Below are 15,313 nucleotides of genomic sequence, written 5' to 3' on the forward strand. Positions count from 1 at the left end.
GGCAGGACGACAGGACGGGGAGGAGAGCCCTGTCCAAGGATCAAGGGCCACCGAGCAGGCAGGAACGACTCAGGGGCTTGTTCCCAGGAAGGTGTGGTGGACGCTGTTTCAAGAAAAAGGGAGAAGTCCCTGAAGGGGACTGAGACAGAAAGCAAACCCACACTCTGGGGCCAGGGGAGTAGGCATGTATCCTTCCTTATTGGCCTGAACTTATCCTCTGTGCTCATTGCCACACTAACCTCCATGGAGCTGTAGGCAGATGTAAACGTGTGTCTCTGCTGATCTGAGCTCTGCGGTGCAGCAGGAACCTGCAACCTCCCTGAAGCATCGCCAGGGCCTGGGTGATTCCTGTCCATGGTGAGGTCTCCACAGGGACCTGCTGATGGACCGGCTAAGGACGAAGGAGACCCAACGGGGAGGCTCTGAGAGGGAAAGACGTGCCTGGGTCACCCGCATATGGAAGGGGCGTCTCAGGAAGACACCGGGTCTGTCATGGGAATGAGAGCCAGGCTCCTGGGGAGGGGCAGTTCCCCTTCCTGTGGGGCTGCTGACGTGACAGCCCCGTGACGGGGAAAACCAGCTTCCCAGTGGACACACCCTCGGGTCTCCATCCTGAGGGCACCGTGGTCTCCTCCATCTGAACCGCCTGGACCACAGGGACGAGACGCCATGACCCTCAGCCTCACGGCCCTGCTCTGCCTCGGTGAGATGGAGGAGGGGGAGGGGAAGCCCCAGCCAGGGACGGACCCCTCCCCACAGCCAGGCTGCTCTGTCAGGAGACCCCAGGACTCAGGAGGCTCACGGGTAGGAGAGGCGCTGCTCAGGATTCAGGGCGAACCTCTCACAGGGGTCTCTCTTCCAGGGCTGAGTGTGAGCCCGAGGACCCAGGTGCAGGCAGGTGAGTCTGTCCCCAGGTGTCCCACGTCCCTCCTGCTCATGGGGACAATGGGCCACCCCCAGGCAGTGGGGTGGGGAACAGCAGTTCTGGGCTGAAGGAGGGGGAGTCTGGGAGGTTGGGGGCTGAGAACTGGGGACCTGGGGGTGAGGATATCTTGTGACGCAGCCTCTGATGTCCTCCAGGCACCCTCCCCAAACCCACCATCTGGGCTGAGCCAGGCTCTGTGATCCCCTGGGGGAGCCCCGTGACCATCTGGTGTCAGGGGACCCGGGGGGCCCGGGTGTTCCGTTTGGATAAAGAGGGAAGCTCACCTCCCTGGGACAGATGGCCCTCACTGGCGCCCGGGAACAAGGGCAACTTCTACATCCCATATATGACACAGGACTACGCAGGGAGATATCACTGTTACTATCGCAGCCCCACTGACTGGTCAGAGAGCAGTGACCCCCTGGAGATGGTGGTGACAGGTGAGAGGACACTCGGGGGTCCCAGCATCGGGCTCTGCCCTCAGGAAGGGGGTCTGCTCTCAGGGGTGTGTCCCTCTCACAGCCCAGCCCTGGGGGAGGAGAGGGGGGTGTGAGCCCCATTTCACAAGCGCCCTCCTTCTCTCCTAGAGGCCCACAGGAAACCCACCCTCTCAGCCCTGCCGAGTCCTGTGGTGACCTCGGGAGGGAACGTGACCCTCCAGTGTGGCTCATGGGAGGTTGTGGACGGGTTCATTCTGACTAAGGAAGGAGAACCCAAGTCCTCCTGGACCCTGGATGCACAGCGAGGCCCCCATGGGCAGACCCAGGCCCTGCTCCCCGTGGGTCGCGTGACCCCCAGCCACAGGTGGACGTTCAGATGCCACGGCTTTTACAGGGACACCCCCCAGGTGTGGTCGGGCCCCAGTGACCCCCTGGAGCTCCTGGTCTCAGGTGAGGAGGTCCCACCCTGGCCTCACGTACTTCTTGAGGCACGAGACAGATTATTAGATGCTTTCCTCCCAGGATTGTCCCAGATGAGAGGGTGGGGTGAGGGGGGAGCGGGGCGCACAGGACAGAGACACAGAGTGTGAGCGACAGACAGTGAGGCCTGGGGACCAGGACGGGAGAAGGGGCTTCATGGGAGGAACCAGCCCCTACAGCCCAGGGCTGGTCTTCCCCCAGGTGTGTCTGGGAAGCCCTCCCTCCTGACCCCGCAGGGCCCTGTCGTGGCCTCTGGACAGAGCCTGACCCTCCAGTGTCGCTCTGACGTCGGCTATGACAGATTCGCTCTGTCCCAGGAGGGGAGACAGGCCCTCCCCCAGCGCCCTGGCTGGCAGCCCCAGGCTGGGCTCTCTCAGGCCGACTTCCCCCTGGGCCCAGTGACCAACACCCACGCGGGCCGGTACAGATGCTACGGTGGACACAACCTCTCCTCCGAGTGGTCGGCCCCCAGTGACCCCCTGGACATCCTGGTGGCAGGTGAGGAGCCAGCGGGTCAGTCAGGGACCCAGACTCTGCACAGGCCCTGCCAGGGGAGCCCCAGCTGGTGATGCTGGGACCAGGCGTGAGGGGTCCCCAGGGAGGGAGGGAGGGAGGGAGACAGAGAGAGACGGGGGTGGGCAGGGAGAGGGAGAGACTCGGAGAAAACAGAGACAGACAGAGATGAGGGGCCTCAGGGAGGCCCTGCTGAGTCGCAGTTCGGAACCAGGGGGCGGGCAGCCCCTCACCCCCCTTGCTCTCTCTAGGGTGGTTCCCTGACACGCCCTCCCTCTCGGTGCAGCCGGGCCCCGTGGTGGCCTCAGGAGAAACCGTGACCCTGCTGTGTCAGTCAAGGAGCACAAAGGAAACTTTCCTTCTGTCCAAGGAGGGGGCAGCCCGGCCCCCACTGCGTCTTAGATCAAAGTACCGAGGTGGGCATTTCCAGGCCGAATTCTCCATGAGTCCCGTGACCTCAGCCCACAATGGGACCTACAGGTGCTACAGCTCACTCAGCAGTAACCCCTACCTGCTGTCACACGCCAGTGCCCCCCTGGAGCTCGCGGTCTCAGGTGAGGGACGCTGACCCTGTCCTGTCTGACTCAGTCAGCTCAGGGCTCTGTCCCCAGAAATGTCTGAGGTAGTAATGAATGAGGGGACACAGTGGGCCTCCAGAGAGGAGGACATTCAATGGCCCCTGACTCCAAAGTCTCATCACTGGATCCTGGGTCCTCAGCTGTTGAATCAGTGGGAACTCCCAGAAGTAGGAGAATAAGATTATAGGGTTCAATCTCAGACTGAACACAGAACACACAGCACTCAATTATTTCTGTCTTAAGAGACCACTTTTCTCACTGATCCTGAACACCGGGGGCACAGCCAACTCTGTTCCAAAGTGATTCCAAAGCAGGTTCTGAATGCAAAGAACACATGGCGGCTGAGAGAACCCAATGAGGAGAGCAGAGGGATCCTGGCATATTAGAGGAAGGGTTCATTAAGGAAGTGTGTAGAAGCTGTAATATGAGAATTGGAGGCATTGAGGACACAAAACCCAGGAGAAGGGCTCGGGTCTCCCCAACTCCTCACTCACACCCTCACTTTACGATTCTCATGAGCAGCTGACACCATCGACCCTCCACAAAACAAGTCAGATCCCACGGGTGATGAAATCACTCAGATATGGGGCTGGGCTCCGAGGGTCATGTCCTGTCAAGGAGAGGCAGGTTCCCTGGGTGGACATCCTGGAGTCTAGGGTGACTGGGATCTGCTCTGACCGTGTGATCTCTTGTTCAGAATCCCTACCCTCACACCGCCAAGACTACACAGTGGAGAACCTCATCCGGATGGGCATGGCCGGCTCCGTCCTGCTGGGCCTTGGGATCCTGCTCTTTCAGGCTCAACACGGCCACGGAGGAGCCCAAGATGCAGCCAGGAGCTGAACACAAGAGGGGACCGTGCACCGTCCGAGTGGTGGAGCCCTGTCACGACCTTGTGTGCCCAGGAGGTTCTGGAAGAGAATCTGCAGCACGTGTTGTGTGAACTGTCTGACCAGGGAGGGAGAGACATGGTGTGGGTGCAGGAGAAGGCCCGGGAGTCCCTGTGGAGGACTGGGCCTCGGATAACCATGGTGCCTTCCCTCCCCACCAGCGATGACTCTCCCTGACTGCCCCATCCCCTCTCACCCCTGTGACGTGAGGCACATCCCACATGGCAGGTCTGTGTCCACACCTTACACACCTTCATGCTCTGGCCCACTTTCATGTAATATATTTGGTTGTTTTTAATTTCCACATTGGCTGCTGTGTGCTATTGACCTCCATTCCTTCAGTCAGAAACAGAATGTCGTTTAAGTAACTGAATAAATGGGTGAACTTGGGGTCCTGTTTAGAACAGATAAATCCAAAACTCTTCCCTAACTCTCTCTGGACCCCTCAAGCCCTTCTCTCCTCGTCAGATGACACCTGGTATCGTTTCTCCAGAAACACCATTAGTGTGAAGGAACACCGTGGCGTTTGACGTGACAGCCAGCTGCTGTGCTGGTAAACGGGCTTAGGAATTTACCATTTTGTAAAAAGCCCAGATGTGTGGCATTTGTCTCTTTCTTCAGTGTAAATCCTCTCTTCGGGCTTCCCTGGTGGCGCAGTGGTTGAGAGTCCGCCTGCCGATGCAAGGGACACGGGTTCGTGCCCCGGTCCGGGAGGATCCCACATGCCGCGGAGCAGCTGGGCCCGGGAGCCATGGCCACTGAGCCTGCGCGTCCAGAGCCTGTGCTCCACAGTGGGAGAGGCCACAGCAGTGAGAGGCCCGCGTACCACCCAAAAAAAAAAAAAAAAAAAAAGCTCTCTTCGTGGCCAACCTCACGGTACGCATATGAATGCGCTGAGGCAGAGGGGGAGTCATGCGTAGAATCGTCTTTCCCGAGGAACTGAGGCTGAGCCAGCTGGGGCACAGCTCAGTGATGACCCCGATACACACAGACGTGTCCTGTATATACAGCATCGCGAGTAGATCGTGTCCACTCAGCTTTATGCCGGGTTTCCATGAAATGATCCTAGTCCTAGGCCTTTGCATCCTAGTCCGTCCCCATGAGAGGCAAAAGAGAAAACAATGGAAATATCAGTTGTGGGAGAAAACACTGAGCACTTTAAGTCCCAGTACATTACTGGTAGGTGTACTAACTGCCTCAGTCAATTTGGGGAGTAAATAAGAATTATCGGTTAAAAGGAGAGACACACAGCTCCGACCCACAGTTACATAACTTAGGGAAAAGGTGGACATAACCATGAGTATACATTCAGGAGAACTGTGACAGAGGGGTCGTTCATATTAGACAAAATCACAGAAACAAATCTCACCAAAAATGAATGGACTGTTATACATATGCAACCCAATTTTATATGACAGAAAAATACACAAAGGTAAACGGCTACAATAATACAGATCAATTTTCAAGCCTGAAGGTCACTAAGTAAAGAAAAACTATAAGAGTGTACTTCATTACATCAAATTCAAAAGCAGACAATGTGGGACCCAACTAAACAAAATAAGAATTTAAAGAGGAAAAATAACAATTGATACCAGAGAAATACAAAAAATCATGAGAATACTATAAACAATTCTTTGCTAACAAACTGGACAACCTAGAAGAAATGGACACATTTTAGGAACATACAGCCCACCAAAACTGAATCGAGAAGAAATAGTTAACTTTGAATAGACTGATCACTACGACTGAAATAGAATCTGGCATTGACATATACACACTACCAAATGTAAAACAGATAGCTAGTGGGAAGCAGCCGCATAGCACAGGGAGATCAGCTCGGTGCTCTGTGACCACCTAGAGGGCTGGGATAGGGAGGGTGGGAGGGAGACGCAAGAGGGAGGAGATATGGGGATATATGTATATGCATAGCTGATTCACGTTGTTATACAGCAGAAACTAACACACCACTGTAAAGCAATTATACTCCAATAAAGATGTTAAAACAAAAAAAAAAACCTCCCTGCAAACAAACACCCAGGACTGGATGACCTCATGAGAGAATTCTGCCAAACATAAAAACATCTTACACTGAGCCTTCTCAAACACTTCCAAATACTAAGAGGAGGAAACAGTCCCAAAGGCATCGTCTGAGGCCACAATCACCCTGATACCCAAAACCAGACAAAGACACTGCCCAAAAAAGAAAATTACAGACCAATATTTCTGATGAATATAGATGCAAAAATGCTTAACAAAATATTAGCAAACCGAATCCAACAACACATAAAAAGAATCACACACCATGATCAAGTTGGATTCATGCCAGGGTCACAAGGATGGTTCAACATACACAGATCAATCAGTGTGATACAACAGATCAACAAAAGAAAAGACAAAACCGATTCCGCACTAGGAACTCCAGTTGGAAGAGCCAGGTGTGAGGCCTCTGCACGTGGCCCCCTGGGAGCAAGTGAAACCAGACTAAACACAAAGGAAAAAAGAAATAGCCATCGCAGAGCTGTGACTATTTTCAAGGCTACTGTTTTTCTCTGTGAAACACACTGCCTTTGGGGCAAAACAAGGAAGAAGCTGGTGATTCTCATGTGCAGCACAGAAGGAGAGCCACTGCAGGCCAGCCGCCCCAACTCTGAAGGCACTCCAGCCGTGTGGCTGACAGGGTCTTGGTGCTCCAGCCGGGTGTCAGGCCTGAGCCTCTGAGGTGGGAGAGCTGAGTTCAGAGACCACCAGAGACCTCCTGGCCCCATGAAATATCGATCGGTGAGAGCTCTCCAAGAGATCTCCGTCTCAATGCTAAGACACAGCTCCACTCAACGACCAGCAAGCTACAGTGCTGGACACCCCATGCCAAACAACTAGCAAGACAGGAACACAACCTCACCCATTAGCAGAGAGGCTGCCTAACATCATACTAAGCTCACAGACACCCCAAAACACACCACCACACATGGTCCTGCCCACCAGGAAGACAAGATCCAGCCTCATCCACCACAACACAGGCACCAGTCCCCTCTACCAGGAAGCCTACACAACCCACTTACCAACCTTACCCACTGGGGGCAGACACCAAAAACAATGGGAACTACGAACCTTCAGCCTGCAAAAAGGAGACCCCCAACACAGTAAGTGAAGCAAAATGAGAACACAGAGAAATACACAGCAGATGAAAGAGCAAGGTAAAAACCCACCAGACCAAACAAATGAAGAGGAAATAGGCAGTCTACCTGAAAAAGAATTCAGAGTAATGATAGTCAAGATGATCCCAAATCTTGGAAATAGAATGGAGAAAATACAAGAAACGTTTAACAAGGATCCAGAAGAACTAAAAAGCAAACAAACAATGATAAACAACACAATAAATGAAATTTAAAATTCTCTAGAAGGAATCAATAGCAGAATAACTGAGGCAGAAGAATGGATAACTGATCTGGAAAATAAAATAGTGGAAATAACTATGCAGAGCAGAATAAAGAAAAAAGAATGAAAAGAATTGAGGACAGTCTCAGAGACCTCTGGGACAACATTAAACATACCAACATTCAAATTATAGGAATCATAGAAGAAAAAGCGAAAAAGAAAGGGACTGAGAAAATATGTGAAGAGATTATAGTTGAAAACTTCCCTAATATGGGAAAGGAAATAGTCAATCAAGTCCACGAAGCACAGAGAGTCCCATACAGGATAAATCTAAGGAGAATCATGCCAAGACACGTATTATTCAAACTATCAAAAATTAAATACAAAGAAAAATACTAAAAGCAGCAATGGAAAAGCAACAAATAACATACAAGGGAATCCCCATAAGGTTAACAGCTTAACAGTTTCAGCAGAAACGCTGCAGGCCAGAAGGGAGTGGCAGGACATATTTAAAGTGATGAAAGGGAAAAACTTACAACCAAGATTACTCTACCCAGCAAGGATCTCATTCAGATTCGACAGAGAAACTGAAACCTTTACAGACAAGCAAAAGCTAAGAGAATTCAGCACCACCAAACCAGCTTCACAACAAATGCTAAAGGAACGTCTCTAGGCAGGAAACACAAGAGAAGGAAAAGACCTATAATAACAAACCCAAAACAATTAAGAAAATGGTAATAGGAACATACATATCGAAAATTACCTTAAATGTAAATGGATTAAATGCTCCAACCAAAAGACACAGACTGGCTGAATGGATACAAAAACAAGACCCATATATGCTATCTACAAGAGACCCACTTCAGACCTAGGGACACATACAGATGAAAGTGAGGGGATGGAAAAAGATATTCCATGCAAATGGAAATCAAAAGAAAGCTGGAGTAGCAATTCTCATATCAGACAAAACAGACTCTAAAACAAAGACTATTACAAGAGACAAAGAAGGACACTACATAATGATCAACGGATCAATCCAAGAAGAAGATATAACAATTATAAAGACTTATGCACCCAACACAGGAGAACCTCAATACATAAGGCAAATATTAACAGCCATAAAAAGGGAAAGCGACAATAACACAATAATAGCAGGGGACTTTAACACCCCACTTTCGCCAACGAACAGATCAACCAAAATGAAAATAAATAAGGAAACACAAGCTTTAAATGATACATTAAACAAGATGGACTTAATTGATATTTATAGGACATTCCATCCAAAAACAACAGAATACACTTTCTTCTCAAGTGCTCATGGAACATTATCCAGGATAGATCATATCTTGGGTCACAAATCAAGCCTTGGTAAATTTAAGAAAATTGAAATTGTATCAAGTATCTTTTCTGACCACAACACTATGAGACTAGATATCAATTACAGGAAAAAAACTGTAAAAAAATACAAACACATGGAGGCTAAACAATACGCTACTAAATAACCAAGAGATCACTGAGGAAATCAAAAAACACCTAGAAACAAATGACAATGAAAACACGATGGCCCAAAACCTATGGGATGCGGCAAAAGCAGTTCTAAGAGGGAAGCTTATAGCAGTAAAATCCTACCTCAAGAAACAAGAAAAATCTCAAATAAAAAACCTATCCTTACACCTAAAGCAATTAGAGAATGAAGAACAAAAACAAACCAAAGTTAGCAGAAGGAAAAAAATCATAAAAATCAGATCAGAAATAACTGAAAAAGGAATGAAGGAAATAATAGCAAAGATCAATAAAACTAAAAGCTAGTTCTTTGAGAAGATAAACAAAATTGATAAACCATTAGCCAGACTCATCAAGAACAAAGGGAGAAGACTCAAATCAATAGAATTAGAAATGAAAAGGAGAAGTAACAACTGACACCACAGAAATACAAAGGATCATGAGAGATTACTACAAGCAACTCCATGCCAATAAAATGGACAACCTGGAAGAAATGGACAATTTCTTATAAAAGCACAACCTTCCGAGACTGAACCAGGAAGAGACAGAAAATATAAACAGATCAATCACAGGCACTGAAATTGAAACTGTGATTTAAAATCTTCCAATAAACAAAAGCCCAGGACCAGATGGCTTCACAGGCAAATTCTATCAAACATTTAGAGAAGACCCAAAACCTATCCTTCTCAAACTCTTCCAAAATATAGCAGAGGGAGGAACAATCCCAAACTCATTCTATGAGGCCACCATCACCCTGATGTCACAAAAAAAGCAAACTACAGACCAGTATCATTGATGAACATAGATGCAAAAATCCTCAACAAAGTACTAGCAAACAGAATCCAACAGCACATTTAAAGGATCATTCACCATGATCAAGTGGGGTTTATCCCAGGAATGCAAGGATTCTTCAATATACGCAAATCAATCAGTGGGATATACGATATTAACAAATTGAAGGATAAAAACCATATAATAATCTCAATAAATTCAGAAAAAGCTTTTGACAAAATATAACACCCATTCATGATAAAAACTCTCCAGAAAGTAGTCATAGAGGGAACTTACCTCAACATAAGAAAGGCCATATATGACAAACCCACAGCCAACATCATTCTCAATGATGAAAAACTGAAATCATTTCCACTAAGATCAGGAACGAGACAAGGCTGCCCACTCTCACCACTATTATTCAACATAGTTTTGCAAGTTCTGGCCACAGCAATCAGAGAAGAAAAAGAAATAAAACAAATCCAAATCGGAAAAGAAGTAAAGCTGTCACTGTTTGCAGATGACATGATAATATACATAGAGAATCCTAAAGATGCTACCAGAAAACTACCAGAGCTAATCAATGAATTTGCTAAAGTAGCAGGAGACAAAAGTAAGGCAGAGAAATCTCTTGCATTCCTATACACTCATGATGAAACATCTGAAAGAGAAATTAAGGAAACATTCCCATTTACCATTACAACAAAAAGAATAAAATACCTGAGAGTGAACCTACCTAAGGAGACAAAAGACCTGTATGCAGACAACTATAAGACACTGATGAAATAGATTAAAGATGATACAAACAGATGGAGACATATACCATATTCTTGGATTGGAAGAATCAACCTACCACCCAAAGCAATCGACAGATTCAATGCAATCCCTATCAAACTACCAATGGCATTTTCCACAGAACTAGAACAAAAAATTTCACAATTTGTATGAAAAGCAAAAGACACCGAAGAGCCAAAGCAGTCTTGAGAAAGAAAAACGGAGCTGGAGGAATCAGATGCCTTGACTTCAGACTATACTACAAAGCTACAGTAATCAAGACAGTATGGTACTGGCACAAAAACAGAAATATAGATCAATGGAACAGGATAGAAAGCCCAGAGATAAACCCACACACATATGGTCACCTTATCTTTGATAAAGGAGGCAAGCCTATACAATGGAGAAAAGACAGCCTCTTCAATAAGTGGTGCTGGGAAAACTGGACAGCTACATGTAAAAGAATGAAATTAGAACACTTCCTAACACCATACACAAAAATAAACTCAGGATGGATTAAAGTCCTAAATGTAAGGCCAGACACTATAAAACTCTTAGAGGAAAACACAGGCAGAACACTCTATGACATAAATCACAGCAAGATCCTTTTTGACCCACCTCCTACACAAATGGAAATAAAAACAAAAATTAACAAATGGGACCTAGTGAAACTTAAAAGCTTTTGCACAGCAAAGGAAACCATAAACAAGACAAAAAGACAACCCTCAGAATGGGAGAAAATATTTGCAAATGAAGCAACTGACAAAGGATTAATCTCCAAAATATATAAGCAGCTCATGCAGCTCAATATCAAAAAAGCAAACAATCCAATCCAAAAAAGGGTAGAAGACCTAAACAGACATTTCTCCAAAGAAGACATACAGGTTGCCAACAAACACAGGAAAGGATGCTCAACATCACTAATCATCAGAGGAATGTAAATCAAAACTACAATGAGGTATCACCTCACACCAGTCACAATGGCCATCATCAAAAAATCTACAAACAATAAATGCTGGAGAGGGTGTGGAGAGAAGGGAACCCTCTCGCACCGTTGGTGGGAATGTAAATTGATACAGCCACTATGGAGAACAGTATGGAGGTTCCTTAAAAAACTAAAAGTAGAACTACCATATGTCCCAACTATCCCACTACTGGGCATATACCCTGAGAAAACCATAATTCAAAAAGAGTCATGTACCACAATGTTCACTGCAGCACTACTTACAATAGCCAGGACATGGAAGCAACCTAAGTGTCCATCAACAAATGAGTGGATAAAGAAGATGTGGCACATATATACAATGGAATATTACTCAGCTATAAAAAGAAACGAAATTGAGTGATTTGTAGTGAGGTAGATGGACCTAGAATCTGTCATACAGAGTGAAGTAAGTCAGAAAGACAAAAACAAATACCATATGCTACCACATATATATGGAATGTAAAAAAAAAAAGGTTCTGAAGAACCTAGGGGCAGGACAGGAATAAAGACGCAGACGTAGAGAATGGACTTGAGGACACGGGGAGGGGGTAGGGTAAGCTGAGACTAAGCGAGAGGGTGGCATTGACATATATACACTACCAAATGTAAAATAGATGGCTAGTGGGAAGCAGCCTCATAGCACAGGGACATCAGTTCATGCTTTGTGACCACATAGAGGGCTGAGATAGGGAGGGTGGGAGGGAGACGCAAGAGGGAGGAGATATGAGGATATACGTATACACATAGCTGATTCACTTTGTTATACAGCAGCAACTAACACAACAATATAAAGCAATTATACTCCAGTAAAGATGTTTAAAAAAGAAAACACAAAACCACATAATCATCTCAATAGATGCAGAAAAAGCATTTTATAAAATTCAACACCCATTCATGATAAACACTCACCAAAGTGAGTACAAAGGGGACATATCTCAACATAATAAAAGCTATTTATGATAAACCCACAGCCAACATAATACTCAATGGTGAAAAGCTGAAAGCCTTCCAGCTGAATTGTGGAACAAGACAAGGATGCCCACTCTCACCACTTCTGTCCAACATAGTTTTGCAAGTCCTAGCCACAGCAATCAGACAAGGAAAAAGAAAAAGGTATTCAAATTGGAAGCAAAGAGGTAAAACTGGCATTGCATGCAGATGGCATGATACTCCATATAGAAAACCCTAAAGACTCCACACAACAACTATTAGAACTGATAAGTTAATTCAGCAAGGTAGCAGGATACAAGACTAACACAGAGACATCTGTTGCTTTTCATTCCACTAACAGTGAAATATCAGAAAAAATGTAAAAAATCAATCTCTTAAAATTGCATCAAAAATAAAATACCTAGGAGTAAACCTCATGAAGGAGATGAAAAACATATACTTTGAGAACTATAAAACATTGATAAAGGAAACTGAAGATAATTCAAAGAAATGGAAAGACAGCCCATGCTCTCAGATTGGAATAACTGATACAGGTAAAATGGCCATACTACCCAAAGCAATCTACAGATTTAACACAATACCTATCAAATTACCCATGACATTTTTCACAGAACTGGAACAAATAATCCTAAAATTTATATGGAACCACAAAAGACCCAGAATTGCAAAAACAATCCTGAGGAAAAAGAACAAACCTGGGGGCATAACCCTCCCAGACTTCAGACAATACTACAAAGCTACAGTAATTAAAAGAGAATGATATTGGCACAAAAGCAGACCCAAGGATCAATGGAACAGATGTGAGAGCCCAGAAGTAAACCCATACACCTATGGTCAATTTTAGTATTCGACAAAGGAGGCAAGAATATACAATGGAGAAAAGACAGTCTCTGCAACAAGTGGTGCTAGGCAAACCGGACAGTTGCGTGTAAAAGAATGAAATTAGAACATTCTCTAACACCATATACAAAAAAAAATTCAAAATCAATTAAAGACCTAAATGTAAGACCAGATACTATAAAACTCCTAGGGAAAAACATAGGCACAACAGTCTTTGACATAAATCACAGCAATATTTTTTTTGGATCCGTCTCTTTAGAGTAATGGAAATAAAAAATATATATAAACAAATGGGGTCTAATTAAACTTAAAAGCTTTTGTCCAGCAAAGGAGACTGTAAACGAAATGAAAAGACGGTCTACTCACTGAGAGAAGTATCTGCAAACGATGGGACCAACAAGGGATTACTTTCCAAAATATACAAACAGCTCATGGAGCTGAATATCAAAAAACAAACTACCAACTTAAAAATGGACAGAAGACCTAAACAGACATTTCTCCAGAAGACATACAGATGGCCAACAGGTACATGAAAAGACGGTCTACATCACTAATTATTAGAGAAATGCAAACCAAAACCACAGTGAGGTTATCACCTCTACCGGTCAGAATGGCCATCATCAAAAAGTCTACCAATAATAAATGCTGCAGAATGTGTGGCGAAAAGGGAACCCTCCTACACTGTTGGTGGGAATATAAATTGGTGCAGCCACTATGGAGAACAGTATGGAGGTTTTTTAAAAAACTAAAAATAGGGCTTCCCTGGTGGTGCAGTGGTTAAGAATCTGCCTGCCAATGCAGGGGACACGGGTTTGAGCCCTGGTCCAGGAAGATCCCACAGGCCGCGAAGCAACTAAGCCCATGAGCCACAACTAATGAACCTGCGCTCTAGAGCCCGCGAGCCACAACTACTGAAGCCCGCGTGCCTAGAGCCCGAGCTGCGCAACAAGAGAAGCCACTGCAACGAGAAGCCCGCGCACCGCAATGAAGAGCAGCCCCGCTCGCCGCAACTAGAGAAAGTCCACAGGGAGAAACGAAGACCCAACGCAGCCATAAATAAATAAATAAATTTATTATTTAAAAAAAAAAAAAAGAGTTACTGTCTGGGGGACAAGAGGTGGGGAGGAGCAGAAACGACTCAGAGGTCTGGATGGAGAGGAATGACCAGAAGGTGCTGCTGTGGATAGAAACAAGGAAGTCAGAGAGGAAGGGTCTGTGAGAAACAAAACCACGTTCCCAGTGCAGGAGGCAGGTGGTGGTTCCTCTGTGTGTCAGTTGACAGGATTAGAAATATCCCCCCGAGCCTCCTTCTCCCCTGGGGTCATCCGTTCTGTGACAGCCCCACCGGCTCCGCTAGACAAGCAAGGCAGACAGCGGAGGAGCCCTCAGTGCTTCACCCGCTTCCACCTCACATACAATGAACCCATCCAACAGCCCTGGCCCGAAGCCCCGCGAATCCATGACCCTGGTCCAGCACCACAGTCAAGCTCGGCGGCAGACTCAGGACTGGTCGCTGCAACCCAGCACCTCCTTCCTGGCTCTTCCACCCCAGGGCCTCACTCCCAGCTGAGGAATTTGATTCTCATGGCCCCAACCTGATCTACTGCAGGATCCTCCCCTAAAAATAATTCTTCCAGGGTCTCCACCTGCCTTCAAGTAAATTCCAAGCATCTCCACATGACATTCCCTGAGGCTGACAATCAGAAGGGGCTGACCTCTCAGGACCAGCGAAGCTAACTCCTACCTCAAAGCAAGCTCCTCCCAGTTAACCACCTCCCCTCCCCAGACGCACACCTGAGTTCTCACCACACTTGTGTCTTCTCAAGGGGTCATCGTTGAGCCGATTATGAAAACCACAGACCCCTTTCCAAACCACCTAGAAGTCTTCCTGATTCATCCCACTCAACTGCGAATGTATTTTGTTGTAGGATTTGTGGAAGGGTTACAGAAGAAAACCTCATCAACCACTCAGATACTGACCCACTCATCACCTAGTGGTCAGATGGTGCCGGAGCTCTATCACTGTTTATTACCACCACAGTCCTCCACAGTCCAATCCCTGTGGAGCGGCGACCATCTCAGCACAGCTGTGTGTTCATACCTCCCTTTCCGGAAAATTACCCTCTTGTCTCGAGGATAAAATCCAGGCACACTTGCAGGGTGCACTAGACCCTGTAGGACCAGGGCCCAGCATCCCCTGAACTCCAGTGCTCAGAACAGCTCCCCCTCTTCCCAGCCCAGGGTGCCGGCCCCTCACCACTCCTGTGCTAACCTCTATCAGCTTGGGT

The 15,313-nt window shown here is 46.6% G+C and overlaps 2 protein-coding genes across 13 annotated transcripts in view; one reads left to right on the top strand and one right to left on the bottom strand.

Moving 5' to 3' along the window:
* The window catches only part of CDC42EP5 (CDC42 effector protein 5), a 198,017-nt gene that overhangs the window by 80,313 nt on the left and 102,391 nt on the right, over window positions 1–15,313 (bottom strand). The gene's annotated exons all lie outside the window — the stretch shown is intronic.
* On the top strand, window positions 615–3,832 carry LOC132594047 (leukocyte immunoglobulin-like receptor subfamily A member 6). Of its 4 annotated transcripts, none has more exons than XM_060289652.2 (8): window positions 615–703; window positions 863–898; window positions 1,081–1,365; window positions 1,513–1,815; window positions 2,047–2,343; window positions 2,610–2,912; window positions 3,456–3,503; window positions 3,643–3,832. In XM_060289652.2, exons 1-8 carry the CDS (start codon window positions 670–672, stop codon window positions 3,777–3,779), a joined length of 1,443 nt encoding a protein of 480 aa, XP_060145635.1. In that variant the 5' UTR covers window positions 615–669; the 3' UTR covers window positions 3,780–3,832. The 4 variants fall into 4 exon arrangements, with proteins under 4 accessions (XP_060145635.1, XP_060145634.1, XP_060145636.1 ...); XM_060289651.2 differs by having other exon boundaries at window positions 3,456–3,500; window positions 3,634–3,832; XM_060289653.2 differs by lacking the exon at window positions 3,456–3,503 and having other exon boundaries at window positions 3,634–3,832.

Source organism: Globicephala melas, chromosome 19, assembly GCF_963455315.2.
Source record: "Globicephala melas chromosome 19, mGloMel1.2, whole genome shotgun sequence".
In the NCBI taxonomy this organism is placed as follows: Eukaryota; Metazoa; Chordata; class Mammalia; order Artiodactyla; family Delphinidae; genus Globicephala; species Globicephala melas.

Bases quoted from the DNA above. Each gene is read 5' to 3' on its own strand.
- LOC132594047 (XM_060289651.2), top strand. From the start codon at position 670: ATGACCCTCAGCCTCACGGCCCTGCTCTGCCTCG. The intron at 704-862 runs GTGAGATGGAGG...TCTCTCTTCCAG, and splicing joins CACGGCCCTGCTCTGCCTCG to GGCTGAGTGTGAGCCCGAGG. The intron at 2,344-2,609 runs GTGAGGAGCCAG...TGCTCTCTCTAG, and splicing joins CCTGGACATCCTGGTGGCAG to GGTGGTTCCCTGACACGCCC.